The sequence below is a fragment of the Talpa occidentalis genome, unplaced genomic scaffold (genome assembly GCF_014898055.3).
Source record: "Talpa occidentalis isolate TD23 unplaced genomic scaffold, MPIMG_talOcc4v2.1 talOcc4.9, whole genome shotgun sequence".
Lineage (NCBI taxonomy): Eukaryota > Metazoa > Chordata > Mammalia > Eulipotyphla > Talpidae > Talpa > Talpa occidentalis.
This window is the reverse complement of record NW_023605305.1, coordinates 4,826,557-4,852,351: the sequence shown is the minus strand read 5'-3', so window position 1 is coordinate 4,852,351 and position 25,795 is coordinate 4,826,557. Positions and strand designations below refer to the sequence as shown.

Genomic DNA, 25,795 nt, shown 5'->3' with positions numbered 1-25,795 from the left:
GAGGGGGCGGCCTGACCCCCCTGTGGTGCTCCTCAGTGTGGCATTTCCGGGGGCACTCATTCTACAGTCACGGTCATCCAAGGTTCCAAAAGCAGAGCCTCTCTCCTTGCTACGCCGAGATCTGCACGATTTCAATCACCTCACTTTCCCCTGCTGCTCCAAGTCGCCTCAGGTGTTGTTCTTCAGTGACTTCTTAAAGGCCGCCAGCAAAACTCCCAGTGAAGCGGCCACGGGCCTTGGAGAACCTTCTCCTGACACGCCCTCTTGGTTCCACAACTTCAGCATCCACCTTCCACAGCCTTGTGTTCCCAGCTGCTGCCGCCTCCTCCAAGGTGGCCTAAGGACGGCCCCAAAGCCTCTGGGGCGCAGCGTGAGGCTCTCTCCCCACCACGCAGTCTGGGAGCCTTCCTGTTGCTCTGAGTGGCTTCCCAGACGCCAAAACCTGCATGAAGAACTTCGCAGCTGTGCCGGCTCCTTGGAGACTCGGACCTGGACACGACGGCAGAGGAGGGGATAATAGAGCTCACTGGGAGGCGTCCACGGCAGAAAGGTGAGACAAACTTTAATCTGACAGTTGAGTGAGGACTCTGCTCTGGAGCCAGACAGCAAGGGTTCATTTTCTGGGTGTCCCAATTCCTAGGCGGGTGAGCCCAGTGAGTCAGCCGTATGTATGCCGTGGTCTGACGGGGGGGGGGGGAAGCAAGAGCACCTGCCACAGGCTTCTGTGGGGACTGGCTTCTGTGTGGACTGAGTGAGTTAAAATCCCTAAGTGTCTTTAAGTGCCTACTGCTGTTGCTGGGGATGACGAATGTGGTTTGGGTTTTTTTAATTTTTCCCACTAAAAGGCAATCTAAAGTAAAGGAAGCTTTTGTTTTCCCTTCACCCATTCTGATTCCTCGACTATTTTCAGTTACAAAAACTCTCGGACTCAGACCAGAACAATGTCCCAGACGCTCCCTCCTCTCCTGACTACCCCTCTGCATTCCGACGTCTGTCCTCCAAGCTTTCCTCACAGTCATTGCACCACGATGGTTATTGATCCCAGACAAGACTAAAAACTTCCCGAAAGCCTCCCAGCTCTGCTTGCTGAATAACAGAAACCCAATTCCCTACCGGCGCTCACAGAACCGGACTTCATGTTTCTTATTCCAGCCACCTGTGCACGCAGCCTTCCTCCCGAAACAGCAAAGAGTCGTTTCCAGCCACCAGGAGTGCTTTCAGAGCATCAGCACAAATCTCGATACACTTCCAAAATGAAGTCTACAAAGACCCACTTGGTCACCACATGAGCAGAAGCTGCGGTCCCTCCCATGGTCTCTCAATCCCTCCAGCCGGGCCAGCCCCAGCTCCAGCCCCGCATTACCACCTCACTGGCAACCACCAAAAAAGCCATCGGTGACATGGTGCTGGCGTGGACTTACCAAAATGAGCTCCAAGACATTCAGAGAACAGCAAAAGAGGCATTTTTTAAAAAAAGAGTTATTCATTCATGCATACAAGAACCGGGGTACAGGACAGATGTGCAGGAAGGTAAGAGGACTCACCAGAGACAGAGCGGGGAACAGAACAGGCAGACTGACTGAAACACTGCTGAGGGGAGCAGTAGGTGAGACAGGGGTGGTCTGCTGCACCATGTGGGTATCTCCCCAGCTGGCTGAGATCGAACCCGCACTGCAGAGGCTGCGGACAGCTTCACAGGGCTGTGCTCAACTGCCTGCGCCACAAGGGAGGCCCGCTTTTTTTTTTTTTTTTTTTTAATGAACATGCCCACTTTCTCTGTGGAAAACACAAATGCCTATCTGAAGGCCACATGTAGCCCAGAGTGGGTATTTTTTTAAAAGATTTATTTATTTATTTATACAAGCACTGGGTGCAGTCAGAAGTGTGGGAGGGTGAGAGAATTCACCAGAGCCAGAGCGGGGAACAGGACAGGCAGACGGACGAAGTACACTGCTGAGGGGAGCAACAGGCGCAGCAGGTGAGGTCTGCGCGCCATGTGGGACCCTCACTGGCGGCTGGGGATCTAACAGGCACCGCAGAGGCTGGGGGCAGCTTCACAGGCCAGCGCTCAACCACTGCGCCACCAGGGGAGGCCCCCAGAGTGGGTATTAATTAAGGCAACTTCAAAAGATTAGGAATGTAAGATACATAGTAGCAAAGAAAAAGGATTGTTTCCTACATGATTCTTTGCTGCTTGGGGATACAGACATGAAAACTGAGGTAACCAAAGACGTTTTGATGATCCACTATGCAGTTCTGAATACACAACACGAAAGGCCTACTCCGATGCAGGTTCAACGGCTACTGCCTTTCAACTTAGATTCCCACCGAAAACAAGTCAGTGCCAAATGACCCATAAACATTAGAGCACCTCGTCCTCAGTACAGCAGGTCCCATGCCTCACAACCACTGGGGGCCTCGGCTTGGCAGGCCTAGTGATACCCAACTTGCTCAATGAAGAACCTAAGGCTCAAGAGCCTAGCAACAGAGGGTGGGTCAGGGCCTCCCTGGCGGCGCAAGGGTTAAGACGCAGCCTATGAAGACAGCCACTGCAGCACGAGTTTGATGCCCGGCCAGCCAGGGAGCAACCCACATGGTGCAGCAGACCTCTCCTGTCTCACCCGCTGCTCCCCTCAGCAGTGTATTTCAGTCAATCTGCCTGTTCTGCTCCCCACTCTGTCTCTGGTGAATCCTCTCACCCCCCTGCACCTCTGGCCTGTACCCCAGCTCTTGTGTGCATAAATAAATCTTTAAAAACAAACAAAAAACAAAGGGTGGGTCAAAAATGATCAATTCATAAATAGAACACTCCAGAGCACTAAGATCAAGTTCCTGAAGAAAACTTAAGACGTGGGGGATGTACCTGACACTCCATCAAACAGGGAATCAGGGAGACAGCAGGTCTGGTAGAGGGAAGGAGAGGCAGTGATGTGCTCCCGCGTTTATTCTGGGTGAAGTGGAAGCCATGTCAGAATTCAGAGCAAAAGCTCAGCACAGCTCCGCTCTGTGAGGGATGGTCTGCTGAGAATGGATGGCCTGGGGACAAGGCCTGAGGCCAGGATACCGAGGAGGCCTGTGCAGGGGGGTAAAGGTGGTCAGATTCTGGACTTTCTGATGGACTGGACAGAGCAGAGAGGTGTCGGGGGTGATTACAGGGTGTCTTGTCCTAAATTACAAAGAATGCTGCCATTGCTGAGTTGGGGGAGAATGCAAGGGGGCAGAACAGGAAGAGGATATTATCAGAAATTTAATTTAGGGCATGTCCAGTATGAAATATTAGACAGGCAGGTAGAGATGCCAACAGCAGCATAAAGTCTTCCAGAAACAATTTCTGGCCCCGCCCTATGGGGCTGACACTCTCCTTCACTGCAATCCTCAGAAGTGGCTCCAGTGTCTGATAATGGGGGACCAGCGAAGGATGGTTCCAGAATAAACTAGATTACTACATGGCCGTTAAAATCATGTTGTGAAGGAATATTAAAGATTTTACTCAATAAATTAATGAACTGTTGATAAATAAGAGTGGATATTTTACAACTATTTTATAAGCTTTGTGCTCAGGTATAGACCCTTTTCTGTATACATTTTCAGATCTCACTCAATATTCATTGATTCATCTACTCATTCACTGAATGTTTATTAAATAAAGTCACTAGGCTAGGTTCTGAGAAAAGACCAAAACAGTCCTGTCCTCACAGCTAACTGTCCCTTATTAGTAAAAGCCAGTCAAGCAGTGCCATTCTAATGAGTGGTAGAGAGCTGTGAAAGTTTTGTATATTAAGGCAATGAAAATAAACTAGAACAAGATAAGACATGTTTATTATTGAAGCAGAGCACTCACACGGTGAGGCCCTGTCTATTGCTTAAAGATATTAATGAATGATATGATTCATTAAGTCGTATGACTTAATGAAAAAGTCCACTTCTATTTGTCTTCCAGGTAAAAATAAGCAGGTGGGCTTAACCAGGGTCAGCCTTTGCATTAACTGCAATAATAATAATAATAATAATAATAATAATAATATAATAATACTGTATAGTTAAAATAGGAAATAATTTAAGTATGAACTACATATTCTTAAAGTCCTTTCAATCCATCTTTACATATTTTCAGTAATTTCCTAACCATCCATTTTCTAACCATCCAACTCTATGCAACCCCCTTTCTGCATGAGGGGGCTATTTGAGCTGCTGCATCTAGCTAGATCACTATGCAATTTTAAATGATCAGTATTTAGAGACACTCTAGGTTTCTAATGTTTATTCTGAATATTAAAATCTGTAATTACACCGAAATAATCTGCCTATAACATAAAATATACCTATTAGAGATACTACTTCCTGTAAATATTTTTAATAAAATGTGAGTATCTTCACTCAATTAATCATACCTCGAAAGATTTTTTGCTCAGAAAATTATCCAGAAATGTACACAGACATTTCTCTTCAAGAATGTTAGAGTGTCACATAAGGAAAAAAACAACAAAATCAAATCTGATATATCCATATTAAAAAATTGTATATCATCACTAGAAGTTATATAGAAAATACTTAACATTAAGATTTTAGATTTCAAAAAGCAAGTTACAAAACAGTATGTAATATCCCAATTATATAACAAGGTTAATATATTACAAGGTGAGAGGAAAACACAAAGATTCAATGGCAACTCTGAGTGGTGAGGCTGGAAGTGATTTTGTTCTGCTTTGTGCTTTATGTATTTCCTAATAATTTGGCTGCTTTTGTTTTCAGAATGAAGGGCATTTTTAAGTTATACATGTGAGTGCCTTATATCACGTATCGGTACGTGGAATAACGGTGCCCAACACGATGACCTGGAAAGGGGTGAGGGTGGGCAGACCCGTGTGGACAGCTGGTAAGCTGTCTTCCTTTGCCTTTTCCCCTTGAGTAAGGACATCACACTGCGGAGCTCACTGGAGCAGAGCTGCTGCCAGGCACACGCCAGGGACTCAGCCTCTGCAAGTCTGCAGGGAAAGCTGGTCCAGGAAGGGGGGGAATATGCCACTACTGGCTGCAAAAAATTGGGACTTAGCCAAGCCAGGCCCTCCAGAGACCCCAGTCTCATTTTGCACTGATGCATTTCAAAAACATTTACAGAAATGATTATTTTGTATATATTTGAACAAACATTCAGGAAGAAAATGGTATAGCACATGACAAGAGAAAGGTAAAGCAAAATTAACTTGTCTGATAACTAATATGTACCAAGTACCCCTTCACCCTCTTCTACATTATCAGGAAAGACCTCATAGCAGGAACATTCCACTGCATTCCATCTGCAATCAGCTATAATCTCTGTGAGCAACAGCCCAGACTCGCCCCATAGCTGCTTTTTTTTTTAAGATTTATTTTTATTTATTTATGTGTACAAGAACTGGGGTGTAGGCCAGAAGTACAGGGGTGGGGTCTGAGAGGATTCACCAGAGACAGAGTGGCAAGCAGAACAGGTAGATCTACTGAAATACACTGCTGAGGGGAGCAGCAGGGAAACAGGCGAGGTCTGCTGCGCCATGTGGGTTACCTCCCTGGCCAGGGATCGAACTCAGGATGCAGCGGCTGGTGATAGCTTGATAGTGCTGAGACCTGAACCCCTGCACTGCCAGGGAGGCCACTCACATAGCTGCCTTTTTTTTTTTTTTAATAGAGGCATGTTTTTTTTTTATTTATTTATTTGTTTGTTTGTTTTTTGTTTATACATGCACTGGGTACAGTCAGAAGCGCGGGAGGGTGAGAGAATTCACCAGAGCCAGAGCGGGGAGCAGAGCAGGCAGAAGGACCGAAGCACACTGCTGAGGGGAGCAGCGGGCGGCAGGAGAGGTCTGCGCGCCATGTGGGACCCTCCTCTGGTGGCCGGGGAGCAGCCGGGGATCGAACCGGCACCACAGAGGCTCTGCGTGCAGCTTCGCAACCCAGCACTCAACCGCTGCGCCACCGGGGAGGCCCTCACATAGCTGCCTTTTAATGCAGCTAACATATATGGCTTCATGTATTTTTGTGTAACAAAAATTTTGCTGTAGCGAATTCATTTAATTTTTTTAAAACAATTTTAGGTTCGAAATGCACGCTCTCTCTAGATCTTAATGTCAGTGTTTTTTTTTTCCCTAAAAAAAACAAGCCACTAATACTTTCTAAACATAACAAGTGGCTCACTGAAAATCTTCCACTTCAAAATTATTTGTACTACATAGTTAAATAACTAAGAAGCTGCCACATTAAACAGAAACAGAAAACTTTAATAGAAAACCAAAATTGCCAAAATTTCTACAGGAAAAGTTTCTCATAAAATTAGATAATTAGCTTTCCAAGAACACCCTTCGCAGGAAGCCAAATTATTCCAAACCCTGTGAGCCATAGCAAAGTATTAGCTATTCTAACCAAAGTATTAATTTCTTTTAATAAAAACCAGGCATTTCTCCTTTATTTTTTATTTTTTATTATTTTTTTTTTTATAGAGGCATGCTTTATTTATTTGTTTGCTGGTTTGTTTGTTTATTTTGTTTATACAAGCACTGGGTACAGTCAGAAGCGTGGGAGGGTGAGAGAATTCACCAGAGCCAGAGCGGGGAGCAGAGCAGGCAGAAGGACCGAAGTACACTGCTGAGGGGAGCAGCGGGCGGCAGGAGAGGTCTGCACGCCATGTGGGACCCTCCTCCAGCGGCCAGGGAGCAGCCGGGGATCGAACCGGCGCCACAGAGGCCGCGGGCAGCTTCGCAACCCAGCGCTCAACTGCTGCGCCACCGGGGAGGCCCGGCATTTCTCCTTTAATATTTCATCCAAAAATATCAACATTTTCAGTTCTGGAGATGAGCAAGAATGGATAAATGAAACTCACAAACTCCTATTTTTCCCTAAATTGACATTATTTTCTATGTAATCAAAATAATAAGGTCAGCAAGGGAGCTCCATGTCTCAGAAACTGAGTTCAAACACCAAACATTCACCATCAATAATCTCTTACTGAGCTTTCATTCAGATGACTGAAAAATAGCTTCAAAATCAGACAGGACCACATCTATTTCTCATAACTGTCCAAAACTGCAGAAACCCAGGAGTAGGGCCAGACACCTTTAATTTTACCACATGCTCTGACAGTATGTTCTCCTGGAGATGCGTTCATTTTTTTTAGTACTCAGCACACCACCGCACACCTAGATTCCTGCTAATGAGGAAGGCCCTTTCGACTTAATGCACATTCTTTCATGCTAAGATCACGAAGGAAACAATAATTCATTATAAACATGAATTATACTATCCAGTTATTTAAAATATACAGTGTGGTCAAGACTAAAAAATAAGCTATTACCTATACTGTGCAGCTGAGCAAAAGGGAAAAAACTATCTTAGAAGATGTTGCTGCTTAATCTCTAGAAGAAAACCTCACACATCGGGGCCTCCCTGGTGGTGCAAAGGGTTAAGACGCAACATTATGAAGCTATCTGCAGCTACTGCAGTATGAGTTTGATCCCCGGCCAGCCAGGGAGGTGACCCAAGAGCACAGCAGACCTCTCCTGTCTCACCGGCTGCTCCCCTCAGCAGTGTATTTCAGTACATATGCCTGTTCTGCTCCCCACTCTGGCTCTAGTGAATCCTCTCACCTACTCTCCCCTCCCCCACACCTCTGGTCTACACCCCAGCTCTTGTATGCACAAATAAATAAATCTCTTTTTTTTTTTTTTTCACAATTAGATTCTTTATTTTTTCAAGATTTATTTATTTATTTATTTATTTATTTATTTATTATTTATTTATTTATATAAGCACTGGGTACAGTCAGAAGCGCGGGAAGGTGAGAGAATTCACCAGAGCCAGAGCAGGGAGCAGAGCAGGCAGAAGGAACGAAGTACACTGCTGAGGGGAGCAGCGGGCGGCAGGAGAGGTCTGCGCGCCATGTGGGACCCTCTTCTGGTGGCCGGGGAGCAGCTGGGGATCGAACCGGCGCTGCAGAGGCCGCAGGCAGCTTCGCAACCCAGCGCTCAACCACTGCACCACCGGGGAGGCCCAATAAATCTCTTTTTAAAAAGTGGATTATAAAGAGACAAAAACTAAGGGTAAGTCAAAACCAAACCAATAACAAAGTCTAGAAATCTGCCTGTAGAATTAAGGCTTCCAGAGGTGGAGCAGAACATGGAGAGTGGACAGTAGAGTGGCCCATGGGCTGTGGAAGACTGTGGAGTGGGTGTGGGGTGGTGATATGCATCTCAAGAGATATGACCCTGTACCCCTAACCCATGTACAGTGTTGTAAACCACTGTTACCATAATAAAATTAAAGAGAGAAAAAAAAAAAAGAAAAAACGCATGATATATATCAGCAAATTTAGAGGCACATGCCAATAAGCAAAAATCCCTTCAAATTAAGTTACAATTAAATGTATTTTCCACAGAAATAAACTATCAATAGTCAGACTTTAATATGCTCATGTAGGCAGCACAAACACGAAAACTGGAATGAAATAGAGAGGATTAGCTAGATCCATTTGGCTAAATATTCAGTTCAATACTGTGCAAACCCTAACTACAAATCAGCACAAATCAGAAGGGTCTCCCCAACAATTCACCATTAACTTCTTTCCGGAAAAATGACAATTCTACTTTATCACAAAGTTGAAAAGAGTTCGTGATGGTAAAACCTACTATGACTCTAAGTAATAATATGCCTACCAATTCTTATCAGGTAATTATCAGTGCAGGTACCAAAGAAACCAGCGTAAGTCATTTTCAACTTAGTGACTCTATAAAATAAGCTAGGAAATAATAACTGGTAATCTTATCAATAACTCACAAGTTTAAGATCTATTATATCTGCATCTGTTATTCAACTCAAAGAACCATCATGAGGAAAGAGAGCAACTTTTAAGATCCTCTTGGCAAGTTCAAGTGCTACTTAAAATCAAGAAAAATAATCAACCCTGGGGCCAAGACAGGTATATTCCAAGTCATTACTTTGTATAAATCACCGCTTTCACCTTTGTTATCATTAAGATTTCGACTTAATAGCACATGTACAGTTTTCAGAGATTTTTCAGCTGTAAAGAATAAAACAGTACACATTTTTAATTATGCTATAGCAAATACCACAGAGAAAGTATGCAGTAGGTCATTCAGAATTGCAAAATTCGAAGTGTTAACAACCAAATCATCATTTGTTCTAGTCACAGCAAGAAGGGAGGGACTCACTGGTTGAGTTGCCTTGCATCTGGATGATGCATTTGGACTCTTTGCTGGTCTCCCGAGAATTGAAGGGCCGCACGCGGACAGCCACCTTCACTGAGGCTCCCGACATCCTGAGGGGCTTGTTATGTTGACGCAGTCCGGAGATAAAGAATCAAACCTTCTTTTGAAGTTATATCCAAGTTTCCTCTAAAAAGAAAAAAATTTTTAAAGGTAGTTAGAATTTTTAAAAATGAGCATAAAAGCTACTTATTACCACCTTCTATCTTAGCACTATGTCTGGGTCCACTGCTTTAAATCTTCCCTATAAATCTTGTATATTCAACAGTAAGTTATCAACTACAGGAAATTTAAAAAAATTAAACTTGTTTTCCCAGCCCATTACTTTTTTTTAAAAAAGATTTATTTATTTATACAAGCACTGGGTACAGTCAGAAGCACGGGAGGGTGAGAGAATTCACCAGAGCCAGAGTGGGGAGCAGAGCAGGCAGAAGGACCGAAGCACACTGCTGAGGGGAGCAGTGGGCGGCAGGAGAGGCCTGCACGCCATGCGGGACCCTCCTCCGGTGGCCGGGGAGCAGCCGGGGATCGAACCGGTGCCGCAGAGACCGCGGACAGCTTCGCAACCCAGCGCTCAACCGCTGCGTCACCAGGGAGGCCCCCATTACTTTTTTATCAAACTTGGAAAGTTCCCACATTTCATCTCAAATATATATGTCAGGACAAAGTAACAGGCATCACTGCCCTCTTTTTCTGGATCAATCTTCAGTAACATATGGAAAAACACAAAATGTTTCCTTGTTAAAGAGCATTCCTCACACAGTTAACTTTCCATTCGCAAAACTACTCATTATGTTGCTTTAAAGAAATGCACTGAACTTTCTAAACTTTAATTAGTTTAAACATTTGGTTTCCCATCTACAATTAAATAACAAAGGACAGAGATAAGCTCCAGCTGCCTCCTTCCAGGAACCTTTGCATTTGTGTGTGGCTGCAGCTAAAGTCACCCAGTGCCCGGCCTGGCGACCTGGTGACCCAGCATCTCTTCTCTGATCTGTCAGTGACATGGCAGAATCAAATTGGGACGAGTCACTGAATAATGAAGCCACAACAAAAAATGTGAACATTTTTCAGAGGAACTTTCCCTCCCAGAAGAACAAAATGAACACTATCTTGTGGGAAAAGGGAGGAAAAAACATTCAGTAATTTCCACAAAAAACAAAAGATCTTTCTAGGCTCCAGCTACACAACTACCAACCAATGAAGGCTTTCCCTTGGAAAAGTCAAAATAAATAAAAACAAAAAAGCTGGGCCTCCCTGGTGGTGCAGGGGGTTAAGGCACAACCTACGAAGCTATATGCATCCTCGTCAGCTAGAGTTCGATCCCCAGCCAGGGAGCTACCCACATGGCGCAGCAGACCTCTCCTGTCTTGCCTGCTGTTCCCCTCAGCAGTGTATTTTGTTACGTCTGCCTGTTCTGCTCCCCACTCTGTCTCTGGTGAATCCTCTCACACCCCGCACCTCTGGCCTGTACCCCTGTTCTTATATGCATTAATAAATCTTAAAAAAACAAAAAAGCCACTCTCCACACCTCACTGTCCTAGCGTATATCCTTACCAGCACCACAATCATTTGAAATCCTTGTGTCTGGGACAGTATAGTCATCTCTCAGATTGTAACAGGGTGGTGCCCAGGAAAGGGGGAGGTTCCCTGCCCCACCCAAGGGAGGGTGGAGCTGAGCAGGGAGAGAAGCTGCAGAAGAGACTGAGGAAGGAGCCAGGAGACCTGGAGGAGGCGCATGGAGCCTAGAGACACGTGAAGAAACTGTGCTTGTCTTTTGGTGGTGGACTGGGTAACACAGATGTGGGGGAGACCCATGGGGAGGTGACAATGGCAGCTTTTATCTTGATGTTGATTTTGCTCTTTTCCTTCCGGGCTTGTCTGGTTGTTTCTGACCCTTTTCTGAGGGTCCCCACTGGAAGATGCTTTAGACTTGTGGCAGGCTTTGGGACCTTGCTCTGGGCCGATCCCATATGGATGGACTTTTACCCACGAGGGGACGGGTCACTTTGGGTGCTTCATTTAGAAACTAGACTCTTTGCCTTTCCTGTATTGTTTCCTAGTTTTATTAAAGTTCCTTCCCATTAAAGTCTCCTATGTTTTGTGTTGATGCGGCAGATGGCAGAGCCCATTTAGAATAGGCAGGTTTGCGGGGTTTGGGCTGCCCCTCTCCCTGCCCTGTAACAAGAGGTGATCTGAGACCTCAGAGATCTCGCCTGTCAGCACTCAGAACAGGGGCTGATCAAAGAGCTCAGTGGATGTTTTGTTTTTTTGAAAGATTTTTATTTATTTATGCATACAAGAACTGGGGTACAGGCCAGAGGTGTGGGGGGGAGGGGGTGTGTGTGTATGAGAGGATACACCAGAGACAGAGTGGGGAGCAGAACAGGCAGATCCACTGAAATACACTGCTGAGGGGCACAGTGTGCAAGACAGGAGCAGTTTGCTGCGCCATGTGGGTCAGCTCCCTGGCAGGGGATCAAACTCATGCCACAGTGGCTGGCAATAGCTTGATAGGGCTGAGACTTTAACCCCTGTGCCACCAGAGAGGCCCTCAGTAGATGTTTATTGAAGAAATGAATGAATGAATTGTATTTTCCAGGCATGAGAATTATCTTTTCAAGTCTTCTGTCTGGCTTACTGACTTTTTTGTTTCAACAAATACAGTATTTACTGATATTAACATTTTATACTCGACATAATGCTTTCCCCAGTCTGTTTCTCATTTTATTTTAAACAGATGATTATTTTTTATTGTGATCACATTTATCAAATGAAAGCTTAAGTTATTAGCTTGTGCAATCAAAACAGTATTATTAGGGGGAAAGGATGTCCTAAAGCTGATTCCATATAGGCTTTGTGGACTCCACCCCCACCCCAGGCCAAAGCCAAAGACACTGGGAACTCCAAATCCCATCACCACCCAAGGGAAGGTGGCTGGGACCTGAGGGTGGGGTTCAGCAGCCAGGGTGGTATAAAGCCAGACCCGTGGGCTTTGAAGGGTTCCCCCCATTTTGACTCTCTGCCAGCTCGCAGCGTCCGGCCAGCTCGGAGAGTGCTTTTTGGGTTTCCAGGTCATTGGATCGGGTAGGACACATTAAAGACTTTATTTCCCTATTTTCTCCCTGAGTTGTACATTTTCCTTATTTCCTTTTCCCTTGTAAATAAACCTTTTATGAACCTTTTGTGTGTGCCTGTAGTGGAGTATTCATAAGTCCCTTGTAAGCGCACGGGTGAGGACCCACAGCCAGGCAACCCGTTCAATATCGGGGTTGCCCTATAACAGCATGACTTATGTATGACTCGATGAGTACGTTCCCAAAAAGTGAATAAAGTTTTCAGAAAAAGCAGGACACAGAACACCTTTCAAGCCCCTGGAGACCGATCATCACCTGATACCACAGTTGTCATCTCAATGCTCAACATGTCCCACTGTTATAGGGCAGCCCCAATACAAAACGGGGTGCCTGACTGTGGGTCCTCCCCCATGCGCTTAAAAGGACTTCTCACTCCTCCACTGCGGGCACACACGAAAGGTTCATAAAAGGTTTATTGACCAGGGAAGGGCAAGTGAGGAAATGGACAGCTCAGGGAGAAAAGCGGGAGACAAAGTCTTAAATGCATCCTACCCGATCCGCCGATCTGGAATCCCAAATGGCTGGAATCCCAAATGGCGCTGAGAGCTGGCCACGAGCCAGAAGCCGGGAAGCCAGGGGGTGAGGGAGAGCGCGAGCCCCCCAAGGCCCACGTATTTGGTTTTTATACCAACCCTGGCTGCTGAACTCCACCCTCAGGTCCCAGCCACCTTCCCTTGGGTGGTGACGGGATTCGTCTTTCCCAATGTCCTGATGGCTTTGGTCTGGGGTGGGGGTGGGGTCCACAAAGCCCGCAAGGAATTAGCTCAGGACATCCTTTCCCCCTAACACCATCATCTCCTCCCCCAAACCAGCAATCTCTGCCCATCTTCCCATTTCTATCTGGCCTCAGACACACATCTAGGGGTCAGCTTCTCTTTGAATCCTTCTATGAATGTTAACAATATTAATGCAATACCATATGAAAATGTTTAAGACAAATTTGTATTTTTTCCATCCTTTCCTTCCTCTCCTTTCCACTGCTTTTCCCCATCCTTGGCCTTAGTCGCTCCTGCCCGGCATAACTGCACTAGCAATGTCTGAGCGGCTACTTTTAATCCCTTAGTCCTTAAAGAGGGTTGCCCGAAACAGAATCCCACAGGGGTCTTTTGTAAAGCAAATGAGCACAGACATCCCCGGAGTAGAGCAGTGCTCAACAGTCCCGAGACAGGCTCCATAAATGGATTTTTTGGGTTTTGCTGTTTTCCATTTTCCAAAGATGACCTAGCAAATCTCCAGCTGAAAACCCTGCTTTATGGAACTGCTTAGCCCTGGCGCAGCAGCAGCCTTCCTATTCCACTTCCAAACTCAAGCACTTTCTGTTATGCTTTTGTCAAGCGCCTTTCCTACCCAACGTCTTTACGCCTACTAGCGGTTTCTCCCCTACCAGCGGCATAATGACGATTTTTGTTTTGTGTCTATTTGATGGGCCACTTTGTTTTACCTCTCTTAAAGTACCCACATATTCCTGGAATGGGGGGAATTTCCTACACAACTTCCAGTCCAAGCACACCGTGCGAGCCTACTGCCACCATCTTACGTGGCTGCATCCATCCTGCATGGTTCTTGAACAGCTATTGTGAAAATCCCAGACCCTCACACATCGCTTTGAACTTGGAAAAATGGTTAATACCAAATCCCAGCAAGAAATTTCAAAATGATTCTGAGACATTTCGTGTGCCTACAAGCAAGGACCCTAAGAAAGATAAGTAAGGTCGGGGCAAAAAGACACAGATGCCAACTTAAAGGAGCCCCACTGGACAAAGATAATCAGAATAGACAGACACTGAAAATGAATGGAAAAGCAACCATGTATCAAGTCACAAGTCCATAATACCTTTTAAAACATCATTATTATGAAAACTGACAAATAAGACAACAGAGAACACATCATCTGCAGAGATCCTGTATAAGCCACATCCCAGGATAGCGAAGTAGTCAGGAGAGTGAGTTCTTTACAGAAACATTCCAGCTTAATAAATGCAGAAGAGGTGACAAAAATAGGAGATCGCCATTTTCCAGGCTGCAGAGAGAAAGGCACTTGGCAGCAACTGGCCCTGGCTGGCTGTAGTGCGAGCTTGAGGCTGTGTGGACCAGCTTGATGCTATGTGGATGAGGCAACAAGCCCTGAGCCAAGGCTTACTCTCAGGGTCGCTACCAGGGACAGCCAGGCCTCTGCCTCCTGCTGTGCCCAGACAGGCACCACCAACTCAAGTGTTCCTGTCCCCTCCCACCTGAGTGGTCAAGCCTCGGGCCTACCGGCCAGTTCACAATGCATGTGGGGAGCAAAGAGCTATTTAAATGACATGCAAGAGACAGTCAAACTCAGAATATGGAGTCCCACACACATGCTTTCAACAGACAGGGCCTGCCAGCGCCTCTCGCTGAAAACTGAAGCCAAAGATTTCTTCATGGCCCAGGACCACATGAGCTCTTCTGCCTCTTTTTAAAATTTCTTTTCATGTTCTCGTCATCCTCCTGTTCTCACACAGGCCCCAAAACATGCTCTTCTCTCCGTCTCATTAATTTTACGGCTTCTTCCCGTAAAATCCCTCCATTTCCACACCACCATCCCTGTCAGACCCTTAATACATCTGACCCAAGACTTCTCGGCCTCTGGTCTTCCTCCAGCCTCAAGGGCACCACAACACACGGCCCCTTCCTCTGCCCCCACCCCCGCCCCCCAGCACTGCCAGGATGCACCAGCCTGAGCACATGTCAGCTCACAGCACCGGCCCCTTAAAAGCCCTGTTCTCTGCTGTTGGCCAAGCGAAGTCTGGAGGCCCCCCAGCACCCAGTGAGCTCTGCCAGACACGCGCTGGAGCCCCAAACACAGCCTCCCATCCACATTCCTCAACAACCACCCACCAGGGGCTTCCGGAAAGCAGCTCATGTTTTTCTGTCCTTTGTTCCAAGGCTCCTTCTACCCACTGTGTCTTTCCTCCCCTCCTATCAGCGCCAGGGAGTGCCTCTAGAGCCTTCTATCTCCAGAGCTACCATCTTGAAGGCCTCCACGGATTCTCCACACCTACCAAACCAGATGCAACTGCTTCACCACTAAATACTTCTCAACTCACTGACCTGACCCAGGACACTGTAAGTTGTTTACTTTTCCCCTCTCTGCCACAGAGAATAATGACAGAGCCCCAAGTCCCCTGCAGCACAGACTCTTGAACGCAGTAGTTAAAATACATTGGTTGACTTCCTGGTTACTGTGTGTCAACAAACTTATGTCTGAATGGCATTAATAAAAAATATAAGTTGCTCCAAAAGAAAAAGGGATAAAATTAATTTTTAATTTCTTCCTGATTAAAAAAGCTAAAATGTTTTTGGAAGTCATATATACATTTTAAATTTACTTTCCCCAAACCTCCTGACCCTGGGGCCTCCCTGGTGGCCTAGGGGTTGAGTCTCAGCACTATCACCACTACGGCCTGAGTTCAATCCCAGGCCAGAAGCTTTGACCCACCTGGCGCAGCAGACCTCTCCTGTCTCCCGCTGCTCCCCTCAGCATGAGTGTATTTCAGTAGAGCCGCCTGTGCTTTGGTGAATCCTCTCACCACCTCCTCCACCTCCCGCCCCTCTGGCCTACACCCCAGTTATTCTACACAAAAGTAAAGGAAACAAAATGTCAAAGCCACCTGAATTTAAATAGATACCTCTTTTCTGATGAACTCTCTCCTGATAAGACCACAACCGGGCAGCAGCCCTGCCACCACCTGTGGCTGTGCAGGTGTTTCTCTTCACCAGCAGCCCTGCCGCCACCTGTGGCTATGCAGGTGTTTCCCTTTGCCAGCCCCCCTTTTAGGGGCAGCTTTTCCGCAGGCTTGTGTCTCTGCAAGTGTCTTTGATTCTTCTCTCCCTTTTTATAATAAACCTGCCCTTTGGATATAAAATAAACAAATAAACTACAACCATCTTCCCCACTGATAGGAAACAACAATGGACTACAGGAGTTACTTCGTTGCTTCCCTACTACTACAAACTGTATCTTTTTATAACATGGGCGTCAAAGAATTACAGCTTCAAAACTCTCTGATCCTTTAAAAAAATACTGAATAAATCTGAAATCAAGTTTAAAGTCCAGTGAGAAACAGTAATTACAAAATATTCCAGGAAGTTATAGGAAAGCAATGCTGCTTATAATTAACAGGAAAATCCATTTTCCAAGTTTTGAAGAAGCAAAGGAAGAAAGGCGGGAGGAGAGGCTGCACATCCTTTTAAGCCTTTTACACAGCCCCAGTTCTAGACTGTTCCTGTGACCAGCTTCCTTCCCTATGACATACAATCAGAAGCATTAGGGAAGCGGAATGGAGCAAAAATTCCAGAAGCACGCACCAACATTAAAGGAATAATGAAACAGGTATAATTCATTTGAATTTTTCTAAATTTTTGCCCAATTGTTTAAGTTTGATCTTGCGCAATTCTCACTCACCCTCAGAAGTACCCTGGGCTATTAGGAGCTAAGAAGGAGACTAATTCTCAAACTGACTTTTCAGCAAGGTAAAGAACCGAGAACAAAGTAATGTCAGTTTTTTGGTTGGTGTGATTTGTCACAGCCGCTGTCTATAGAGAATGGTCAGGATTTTATTTCTAAAACAAGTCAGTTCATATCATTTCCTCTCCTTAAAAACCTTCCACCGCTTCCACGGCCTCAGAACACAACCTCAAAATTCCAGGACCCCCATTATCCAAGCTCTTCTGGTATCACCTTAAGCCTCCTTCTCCACCAAGCACCCCTTACTAAGCCAAACACGCATTCCCTGCGATCCCAACTCCCTTCTCAACCTAAGTCATGTCTTTCATGGGCAGGGTCAAATGTCATTATGAAACAGGAAACGTTAGGTCACACTTTCCTTGCTGGCCCCTGTTCAGAACCCAAAGTCATACCGTCTTTTCCTGTTCTGTGTGGTTTCCCTGTTTTTCTACTTATTTCTCTCCATCTTGTGTTATAGCAGTAGTTCATATAACCCCCATACACTGATTTTTTATATACTAAATTTAATACAGTCATTTTAATTTACTATATGCATGATTTACTACACAGCAGCAAAGTTATGACATCAACAAGCAGTCTGTTGAAAGGACATCTTTTCCGTGAAATTCCATTCTAAAGAATGAGTGCACACCCAATGTAGCTGGCGAGTCCATTGAAGATGCTATGGAATTTCCCTTGATATTGCAAGTTTTACCTCCTCAACCTAACACTTTCCTTGAAGCCCAAGCAGGTTTTAGGACCCAAACTTGTGTCACTGACAACAGCTATATTGAAAAAATTATCTTCATGGGTAAGAATTAATTTTTGTATTTTAATGACCTGTCCGCCATGAGCCAACCTCTGAAAGCCCAAAGTGAATTCAGTATTAGAAAAGCTTCGCCGCATCTACCCGGGATCAAGAATCAGAGTGAAAAGGTAAAAGAATAATAATAATAAATCAGGGGGGGGGGCCTCCCTGGTGGCGCAAGAGGTGAAGACACAGCACTGTGAAGCTGCCCGCAGCCACTGCAGCACGAGTTCAATCCCCAGCCAGGGAGCTACCCACATGGCACGGTGGACCTCTCCTGACTCCCCGCTGCTCCCCTCAGCACTGTGTTTCAGTAGATGTGCTTGTTCTGCTCCCCACTCTGTCTCTGGGGAATCCTCTCTCTCACACACACACACACCCGCACCTCTGGCCTACACCCCAGCTCATACATGCAATAATAAATATTTTTTAAAAAATCACAGTGTACAATCATCTGAGGATCAGATTTTCATCTCAAGTGGAGCTAAACTAGCTCAGTCATTTCCCAACTGTTCCTTTTTAATCTCTATCTAAGACAATGTGATACGATTTTCAGATCTACTAGACACATGTCCTTCTGCCACTGCAATTAAGAAACCAGGGATGCTCTTTTCCACTGGTGACAACTGATTTCTCAGAAAGGTACATCAAGAAACAACAGCTCCTGTGATGCAGGGCTTCCACTGCACCAGTGTGGATTCTTGTTTTCCTTTTTCTTTTCTTTCCTTTCAAATTGGATGGTCAAAGCTAAACTCTACCAATAAGTCAATTAGTTCTAATGCCTGAAGTTATATTCCATCTCCTATTTTGGCAGATGTGTCAGGAATTCTGTCACTCAAATGCCAACATTCCATGGAAGTTCTATTGTCAGAGCGGATGACAGCATCTCACAGGAAGGACTGACTAGCATGCTCAGCTCAGCTGGGAGGCGGGAATGGCTCCCATCAGAGGCTAATTCAAACTCAGGATGAGTCAAGGCTCTTCCATTCTGCAGCTAGGTGCCTGAGAGGCAGAGCTCACTATGTGGCAAGAATGCAGGTCAACACTGTGCCACTCCTGCCACATGACAGACTGGTGCCAGAGTTAATAGGTGTGTTTTTGATGACAACACAGAATCAGAGCATTCCAGGCTCTCACCAGGTTAAAGGATGGGCTTTCTGCTGGGACACTCAGATTCAGCTTCATCCGAAAAGTTACATACCTGAACCAATTTAGTCATCACCTTCAGAGAAAAGACTTAGTTATATTTAAATGGTATATTCTCAGTTTGGGAAGCAGGTAGAGTACTTTAAAAAAAAGGGGGGGCAGGAGGGAGGTGTTTGAAGAACACTTCTTCCCATAAAGACCTGTTGAAAACACTTAGCTCGCACATCCTGGTATCAGGATGCCTAGAGCACTTTCTCTTACAATTTCTTTAGATTTCATTAACAGGAAAAAAGGTTTCTATCTCTTGTTTTTAATTTTATTTTTTATTTATTTTAAAGACTTTATTTATTTTTGCATAGAAGAGTTGGGGTGTAGGCCAGAGATGCAGGATGGGGAGGGGGTGAGAGGATTCCCCAGAGACAGAGTGGGGAGCAGAACAGGCAGATGTACTGAAATACACTGCTGGTGAGACAGGAGAGGCCTGCTGGGTCACCTTCCTGAAAGGGCATCAAACCCAGGCCATAGAGGTGATAGCACCGAGACTTAACCCCTAGGTCACCAGGGAGGCCCACAAAAAAGGTTTCTTTTGACGAACCATTAGGCTTTCTTTTACCAGAATGAAAAGTATATAATTTCTCTCTCCCTTTCTGCCTTAACATCCAAAGGTTTCAAACTAAATTACAGTAACTACATTATACAAATTGCTGCACTTTATATTTACTTTTTCCTCCTGTTACATAGTTTTTGTTTCTTACTTGTATTTTAATAGCCTCACTATATATTTCGTATTTGTAGTAAATTGTTCAAATACTTTTTAGAAGCAGTAAGTGGTATAAATTATAAATAAGTAGTCTATGATTTATGGAACATTGGAAATGTTATGTAATCAAAATTCAGTTCCTAGAAACAAACAAAATAAACCTTTCAAAGTTACAAAAAAACTTGTATCAAATGAGCTTGATAGTTGTGTGGCCAGAGAAGCAGGAGGCCCAGGAGCCCCGAAACCAGCTCCACCAAAACAGACGCCAAGTTCTGAGAGGGAGGAAGTCCGGGAGGGCGGGAGGTGAGCAATACTCTCGTCCTGCAGAGGCGTGAGGCATGCTCCCTGGTTGCAGCAATTAAGGCTGGAAACCAGGGCGAGAGTGATGCCAGGGAAGTGGGGGAGGGGCAGCCACACTGAAGTGTCTTTGGCGTTAGGGAATGATTAGGAGCAAGAAAGTGGAAAGGCAAGCGTCCGTGCTGCTTCCAGAACCTGGCTGTGGGGGCAGAAACGAGAGGAAAGGGGTGGAGGAGGGATTTTTCTTCTTCTCGGCCCCTTTTGATAGACAAGACTTGCTTGTTTCTGTACACTCTGCGCAGCTATTTACCAGGCAACTGTATGTGACAGGCAGCCCCAAGAGTCTGGGCTAAAGCAGAGGAAGGGACAGACAGACACCCTTGCTGTGGAGGCGCTTGCGTTCTAGCGGGGAGCAGGGCCCAGGGGCAGCAAGTCAGGCCGAATGAGCGGATGCGACCGACATGATGTAGGCATGTGAGGAAGGGAAAGTTCAGCAAAGTTGGGGGGCGGAGGGGTGAGAGCGGCCCAGGTGCACAGGTGGGCCTGTTGAGATGGTGAGGCGAAGCAAACAAAGGCTCGGAGGAGGTGAAGGAGCTGGTCGGGCAGATTTCAGGGGAAGAGAGTCCCAAGCAGACATAGAGAAGAAGCACAGGCGGGCCGGCGGGGCTGGCGGCTCCAGGGACCGCGGGGGGGGGGGGGGGGGGGCGAGTGACAGGGGGAGAAGTGTAACCAATACAGCAAGTCCCCAGAGGGCACAAGAGAGTGACATTCAGAAGACGGGCCTCAGAACCTGGAGGAAAGAGGCCGAAGACGGCAGAGAAGCCTGTGCGTCCAGAGGAAGCGGAGGGAGTTCATGCCTTTCTTCAGAGGAGGGGCAGGCCAGGTTTTGTGCCAAGCACGAGGCAATGGGGAAGCTTGAGGACGGCGGTCAAGATTTTAGAAAAGCCGCTGTGGAGAAGGGGAAGGAATTGAGCAGAACTGCGGAGACAGCCGCAGGCGAGCTCAGCCTCCCACCGCGGAGCCTGCCCCCCGACCCGACCCGCAGGGTGTGGAACGTGGGAGTGACGGAGGCTGGCATCCACACGGTGGGTCCTGCAGAACAATACAGAATAAAAACCGCAAGAGCTCGTGAGAACACAGCGGGAACAATGTGCCCCAGAAGTCACAGGAAGTAAAATCCGGTGAGGCCGATACTTGGGCTGGACTAAGAAACTCAGGTGGGAGAACACACAGAGACGTGAGAGTGACCCCCATAGATGTGATCAGCGTGTAAGATCTGAATGTAAATTTCAGACCCACAGACAGGTCTGAAGGGGACACACCCTGGGTGCTGTGGCTGCAATACTGAGCTCCTGGAACAAAGTGAAGCCCGTGTTGGCTGGAGCTGAAGTCAGGAATTTTAAGGTTCTAGATTCCGTGACGTGACAAAGGGAGGTGAGCACAGGGGTTACTGACGACTATTAGTGACCGTGGGGGCGTAACTTGAGCTCTGGCTCAGCCTCTCCCTCCTTACAGTGGGGCTCACAGTATCTATTTGCTAGGGTGGCCGAAAGAAGTAAACTGGGGAATGAATGTAAAGCGCCCACAAAGAGCTGACACATAGTCAGCTCACTGTGAGTCCTTGTACCATTGTTGCTGTTTTGTTATTGTTTCCACGTTGGCATCTGCCAGGATGATGTCAGCAACGCAGAAGGAAAGGAGAACCAAGTCTCCAAGCCATCGAGTGGCGGGCACAGCCGAATGAAATGCTTCTGCGTAAACAAGGTGGCATTAAATATAAAAATATTTAAAAATCTATCAGATAGATATTTACAATCTTGTGATTTAAAACACCTACGCAAACCACCACAAAACAATCAGAGAAGTGGCAACGGGACATTAATAACTAGCACCGCAGGGCAGAGCAAAGGGGAAGGGTCTCGTCTGAGCCAGGGACGCAGCCTCAGCGCAGGCGGCAGCGCCCAGGCGGAAGGAAACAGAAAGCTGGAGTGACGCTCGCCTTTCTATGACTTGACACAAATGATGAAGCGCAAGTTCCTTGATGGTGAAGAACTGATCTGCACTCGCACTTCACCGGTAATGAACGCAGCAACATGCACGCAAGTGAATCACCTCGTTTAATGGGTAATGAGCCACGAACCAAAACGTCCAACTGAAAGAGGGGCCCAGCTCAGCTTCTGCGGCTGCTTTTCCTACCACAATCACATCTGCCGGGTTTCTCTTCCATCCTGATGAGCCGCGTGAAAAAAAGTTCAAAATGTCCACTCTTTTATGGACCCCAGAAATTCACCAGCCTCTCCCAACAAGGCCACCTTGCCGACAGAATGACACTTTCCAGAGCCCTCTAAAGGGATATTCCGTCACTTTCCAATACCAAAGGCACGTTCACTTCTGGACAGACCTGCGGAGAGCAGCAGCCTGGAAAGGGGCCTACTGACAATCAGGCCGGGGCCAGCCCAGTGTGCCCTTGACGATGCACCCAAAGCCCAGCAGAGGAACCGGCCAGGAAGCTTTGGCCTTGGAGGGAGTGTGTCAGCTCTTCTGGGGAGTTTATTCCCTGCACACATTCAAAGTGGCAAAGAGAAAAAAGAAAACTGCATCTATATCTGGTCTTAAAAAGGAAAAAGGCTATTATAAGCCTTAGAAACTACTGAATTGGATAAGTTTTGGGAAAATATTCATCAGAGCAGAGCTGTAGAGATTGATAACATTTTGCCTACGCTTCAGATTCAAATCACTTTACTGAACTTCCTTTGGAACTAACTACCCTTAAATTCCTTGACCTGGGCTCAGGCGAATGTTGGCTCCTTTCTGTTCCGGGAACTCTGATTCTACCAAATGATGAAATTATATTTAACCACAATTCTTCAAAACTTTTTATTAATAACTGTAAAAATTTAAACTTAGAAATATTTCTTAACTGGGGTAATAATTCTCATACTCTAATACTAAAAACCAAAAACAACCACTTGTTTCTGCCCACCCAGGGAAGCAAACAAGAAACAAACCCACAAACCCACTAGTTTCTGTTGAAGCCATTTTTGATGCAACCAAATTCTAAAAGGCAAGCTTAATGAGAAATAAAAAAAGTGGTGGATCTCCTAGAAAATCCTCACTGAAATGTTTAAGTAGGTCAACCTAAACCTAAGAAGTTATACGCATTGATTCACTGAGAGATGCAGTTTGAATAAACAAAAGGCACACAGAAGGCAGCACAGCACTCCCCGCCAGAGCAGACCCCAGGGCCCAGGCTGAGTCTGGTTACTGATCCTCTCCAGGTCTGCTCCGCAATGCCAACGTGTGTGTGCACCCTTCACCCCCTATACCCTTTACCAGCATGCAGCAGCTCCACTCACCTTATAATCCCACAGCCACATCAAGCTAATTAGAAAGCATCCCCTCCCTTAGAGAACACGAGCTAAGATTTTTATTATGACTAAGCTAAGTTGACAAAATGCCAGCCTTTAAATAAAATACCCACCATGATATCACGTAAGAGCTATTCAAATCCAATCACCTTACTTTCATCTGGCTCAAACAGACACGTCTATGACACAAAGCAACATGTTCGGTGCAGAACAGCTGCCTGGAACAGCCAGAGCTATGTGCGCAAAGGATCTGTTGACAGTCTAATTTCGGCAACCCCGAGATTCCACAAAGATGACAAACCTGCAGCCGCAGAATCACTGCTGCAAGCCTCTCCCACGATCACAATACTCCATCTTCCTTCATCTCTGCATGTGGAGTCACTTTGAAAACCCATCCATCCGCTGCAGTTCTCAGATGTGCCGGGGAAGGCAGGCACCTGCGGGCCTGGCGTCCCTAGCACTGGCCACACATGAGACAGAAACACAGTATTGCACCCCAACAAGAACGGAATCTGGAAGGCATTTTTCCCTGGAAGCTCGATTAGCAATTCACGGAGGAGAAAAAGTGATCTGGGAGTTCAGTGCTGGTGTGTGGCCGGGAATGTTTTGTGTTGCACGAACAATGACTGGCTTGATCCGGCAGCCTCCCAACCCCCACCACTTGGCTTCTGGTGCAGCCAGTCACCCTGAAAGCTGCCAGGGCTGTCACTCGGTGCCTTCCAGCAACCGGACTTGGCTCCTAAAGGATTTGTCAGATCATCCTCCCAATATGGCTGCCAGGGCGCTCCCGGGCCGCCGAGCGCGGAGCCCACCCGGCCCCCTCGGCGCGGGCCCGCGTCCAGCCGGCCCGGCCCTTCCCTCGCGCCCCTCTCCGACCCCCCGCCTCCCTCCGCCCCCCGGCAAAGGGCACGACGCGCTCCCGGCGAGGCCCCGGGGGCCCCGCCCCCCCGGGCGGGGGGACGGGGATAAGGGGGGCCCCACGCCGGGGCGCGCCGCGTCCAGCCGGCTGCAGCGCGCGCAGCGCCCAGGGGCGCGACCCGCGGCGGGGCGGCTGACCGCGGGGCGCCGCTCTGGGAAGCGGGGCGCGGCGCGGGGCCCTGCGGGGGTCCCCCAGGCCGCCGGGGCCCCGAGGGGCTCCCCCGCCCCGCCCGGCGCCGCGGAGGGCAGCGCCCGGGCCCCGCGCTCCCCCGCCCGGACCCGCCCGCGCCCGCCCCCGCCCCCGCCCCGCCGGCCTCCCCGCCGCCAACCGCCGCCCTCCCCGCCGCTCACCTCAGCGCTGCGGGCGGCGGGCGGGTCAGCGGGCGCCGCGGCGCGGCGCGCGGGGGCGCGGGGGGCCGGGCAGCGACGCGCCTCAGCCGCGAGCCGCAGGGCGCCGCGCGGCAGCCCCATCACCGGGGGCGCGGGCCCGCATCCAGGCCGCGGCGGGGACGGCGGGAGCGGCGAGCGGGAGCGCGGGGACTCCGGGCGCCTCCCGGGACCGCCGCCGTCTGACTGGCCGCGTCGCGGTCGCGCAGCTCCGCCCGCGGGCGCCGGCGCGGACACCGCCCCGGCCCGCCGCGCGCGTCACCGCGCCCGCCCCGGCGCCGGACCGACGGGCGCGCCGGCCAATCGGCGCGCAGGGCCCCGGGCGGCCGGCCAATCGCAGAGGGCCGGGGGTGGGCCGGGGCGGGGCGGGGCCGCGAGCGCGCCCCCTGGCGGTCCCGAAGCCGGGGCGCGTGAGGGGGTGCGGGGTGCGGGTGCACGAGGCCGGCGCCCGCCGTCCCCGCCCGGGGGACCCCAGAAGGGCGGCGGTGGGCGGCAGCCGCGCCCGCCCGCCGGCCGATCCGCCCTGTAGGCGCACCGGCTCGGCGGCGCGGGGGGCGCGGGGGGCGCGGGGGGCGCGGGGCGGGGTCCGACGCCCGCGGGCGGCGCGGCCGGGAGGGGCGGCCGGGGCGTCATTGTCGGTTCGCAGAACATCGCCCGCCCGAGGCGGCCGGTCCCGGCGCGGTCGGAACCGAGACGCGCGAGGGTGAGCGCGCCCCGCCCGCCGCGGAGCCTCCCGGCCCGTCCCCGCCGCGCGAGGGGCGCCTCCCACGGGGCGGGACGAGCGGCGGGAAGCCGGGCCGGGGGCGCCCGCTCCCCTCCGCCGCGGCCGAGTCGGGCCGCCCGAGCCGGGACCGGCCCGGTTGGGCCGCCCGGGGACCCAGCCCCGCGGGACGCGCCCTGGGAGGGGTTGCTGGAATCACCCGGAGAACGCGGGCGCTCCAGCTGCGATTTTTTAAAAAATCAGATTGAGTCAGCGCAACCTGAAAACCCAACTGTTCATGAGCGCGCCGGCTCATGACTATAGACTATAGAATATTATATTGAACGGTTATGGGTGCAGGGTATTGCCGAGCGTGCTAGAAGGTTGGGAAATGCTTTTTGATTTACTAGCAGAAATTCAAATAAAAATCGGACACACGCACACACACACACCCCCAATTCAGTACAGTACTGAGTATAAAAAGGTTTCCTTATAAACAAAGACGCTAAAACATCAGAATTATTTTTCTATGCTCATGATTTTGGAAAA

The 25,795-nt window shown here is 48.4% G+C and overlaps 1 protein-coding gene across 1 annotated transcript in view; it reads right to left on the bottom strand.

Moving 5' to 3' along the window:
* Window positions 1-24,548, bottom strand: part of KIF1B (kinesin family member 1B) — a 128,743-nt gene extending 104,195 nt beyond the window's left edge. Inside the window, 2 exon segments of the mRNA XM_054691207.1 lie at window positions 9,198-9,380; window positions 24,511-24,548. Coding sequence (XP_054547182.1) covers window positions 9,198-9,303 — 106 coding nt within the window. The 5' untranslated portion in view covers window positions 9,304-9,380; window positions 24,511-24,548.
* Window positions 24,549-25,795: the final 1,247 nt, after the last annotated feature.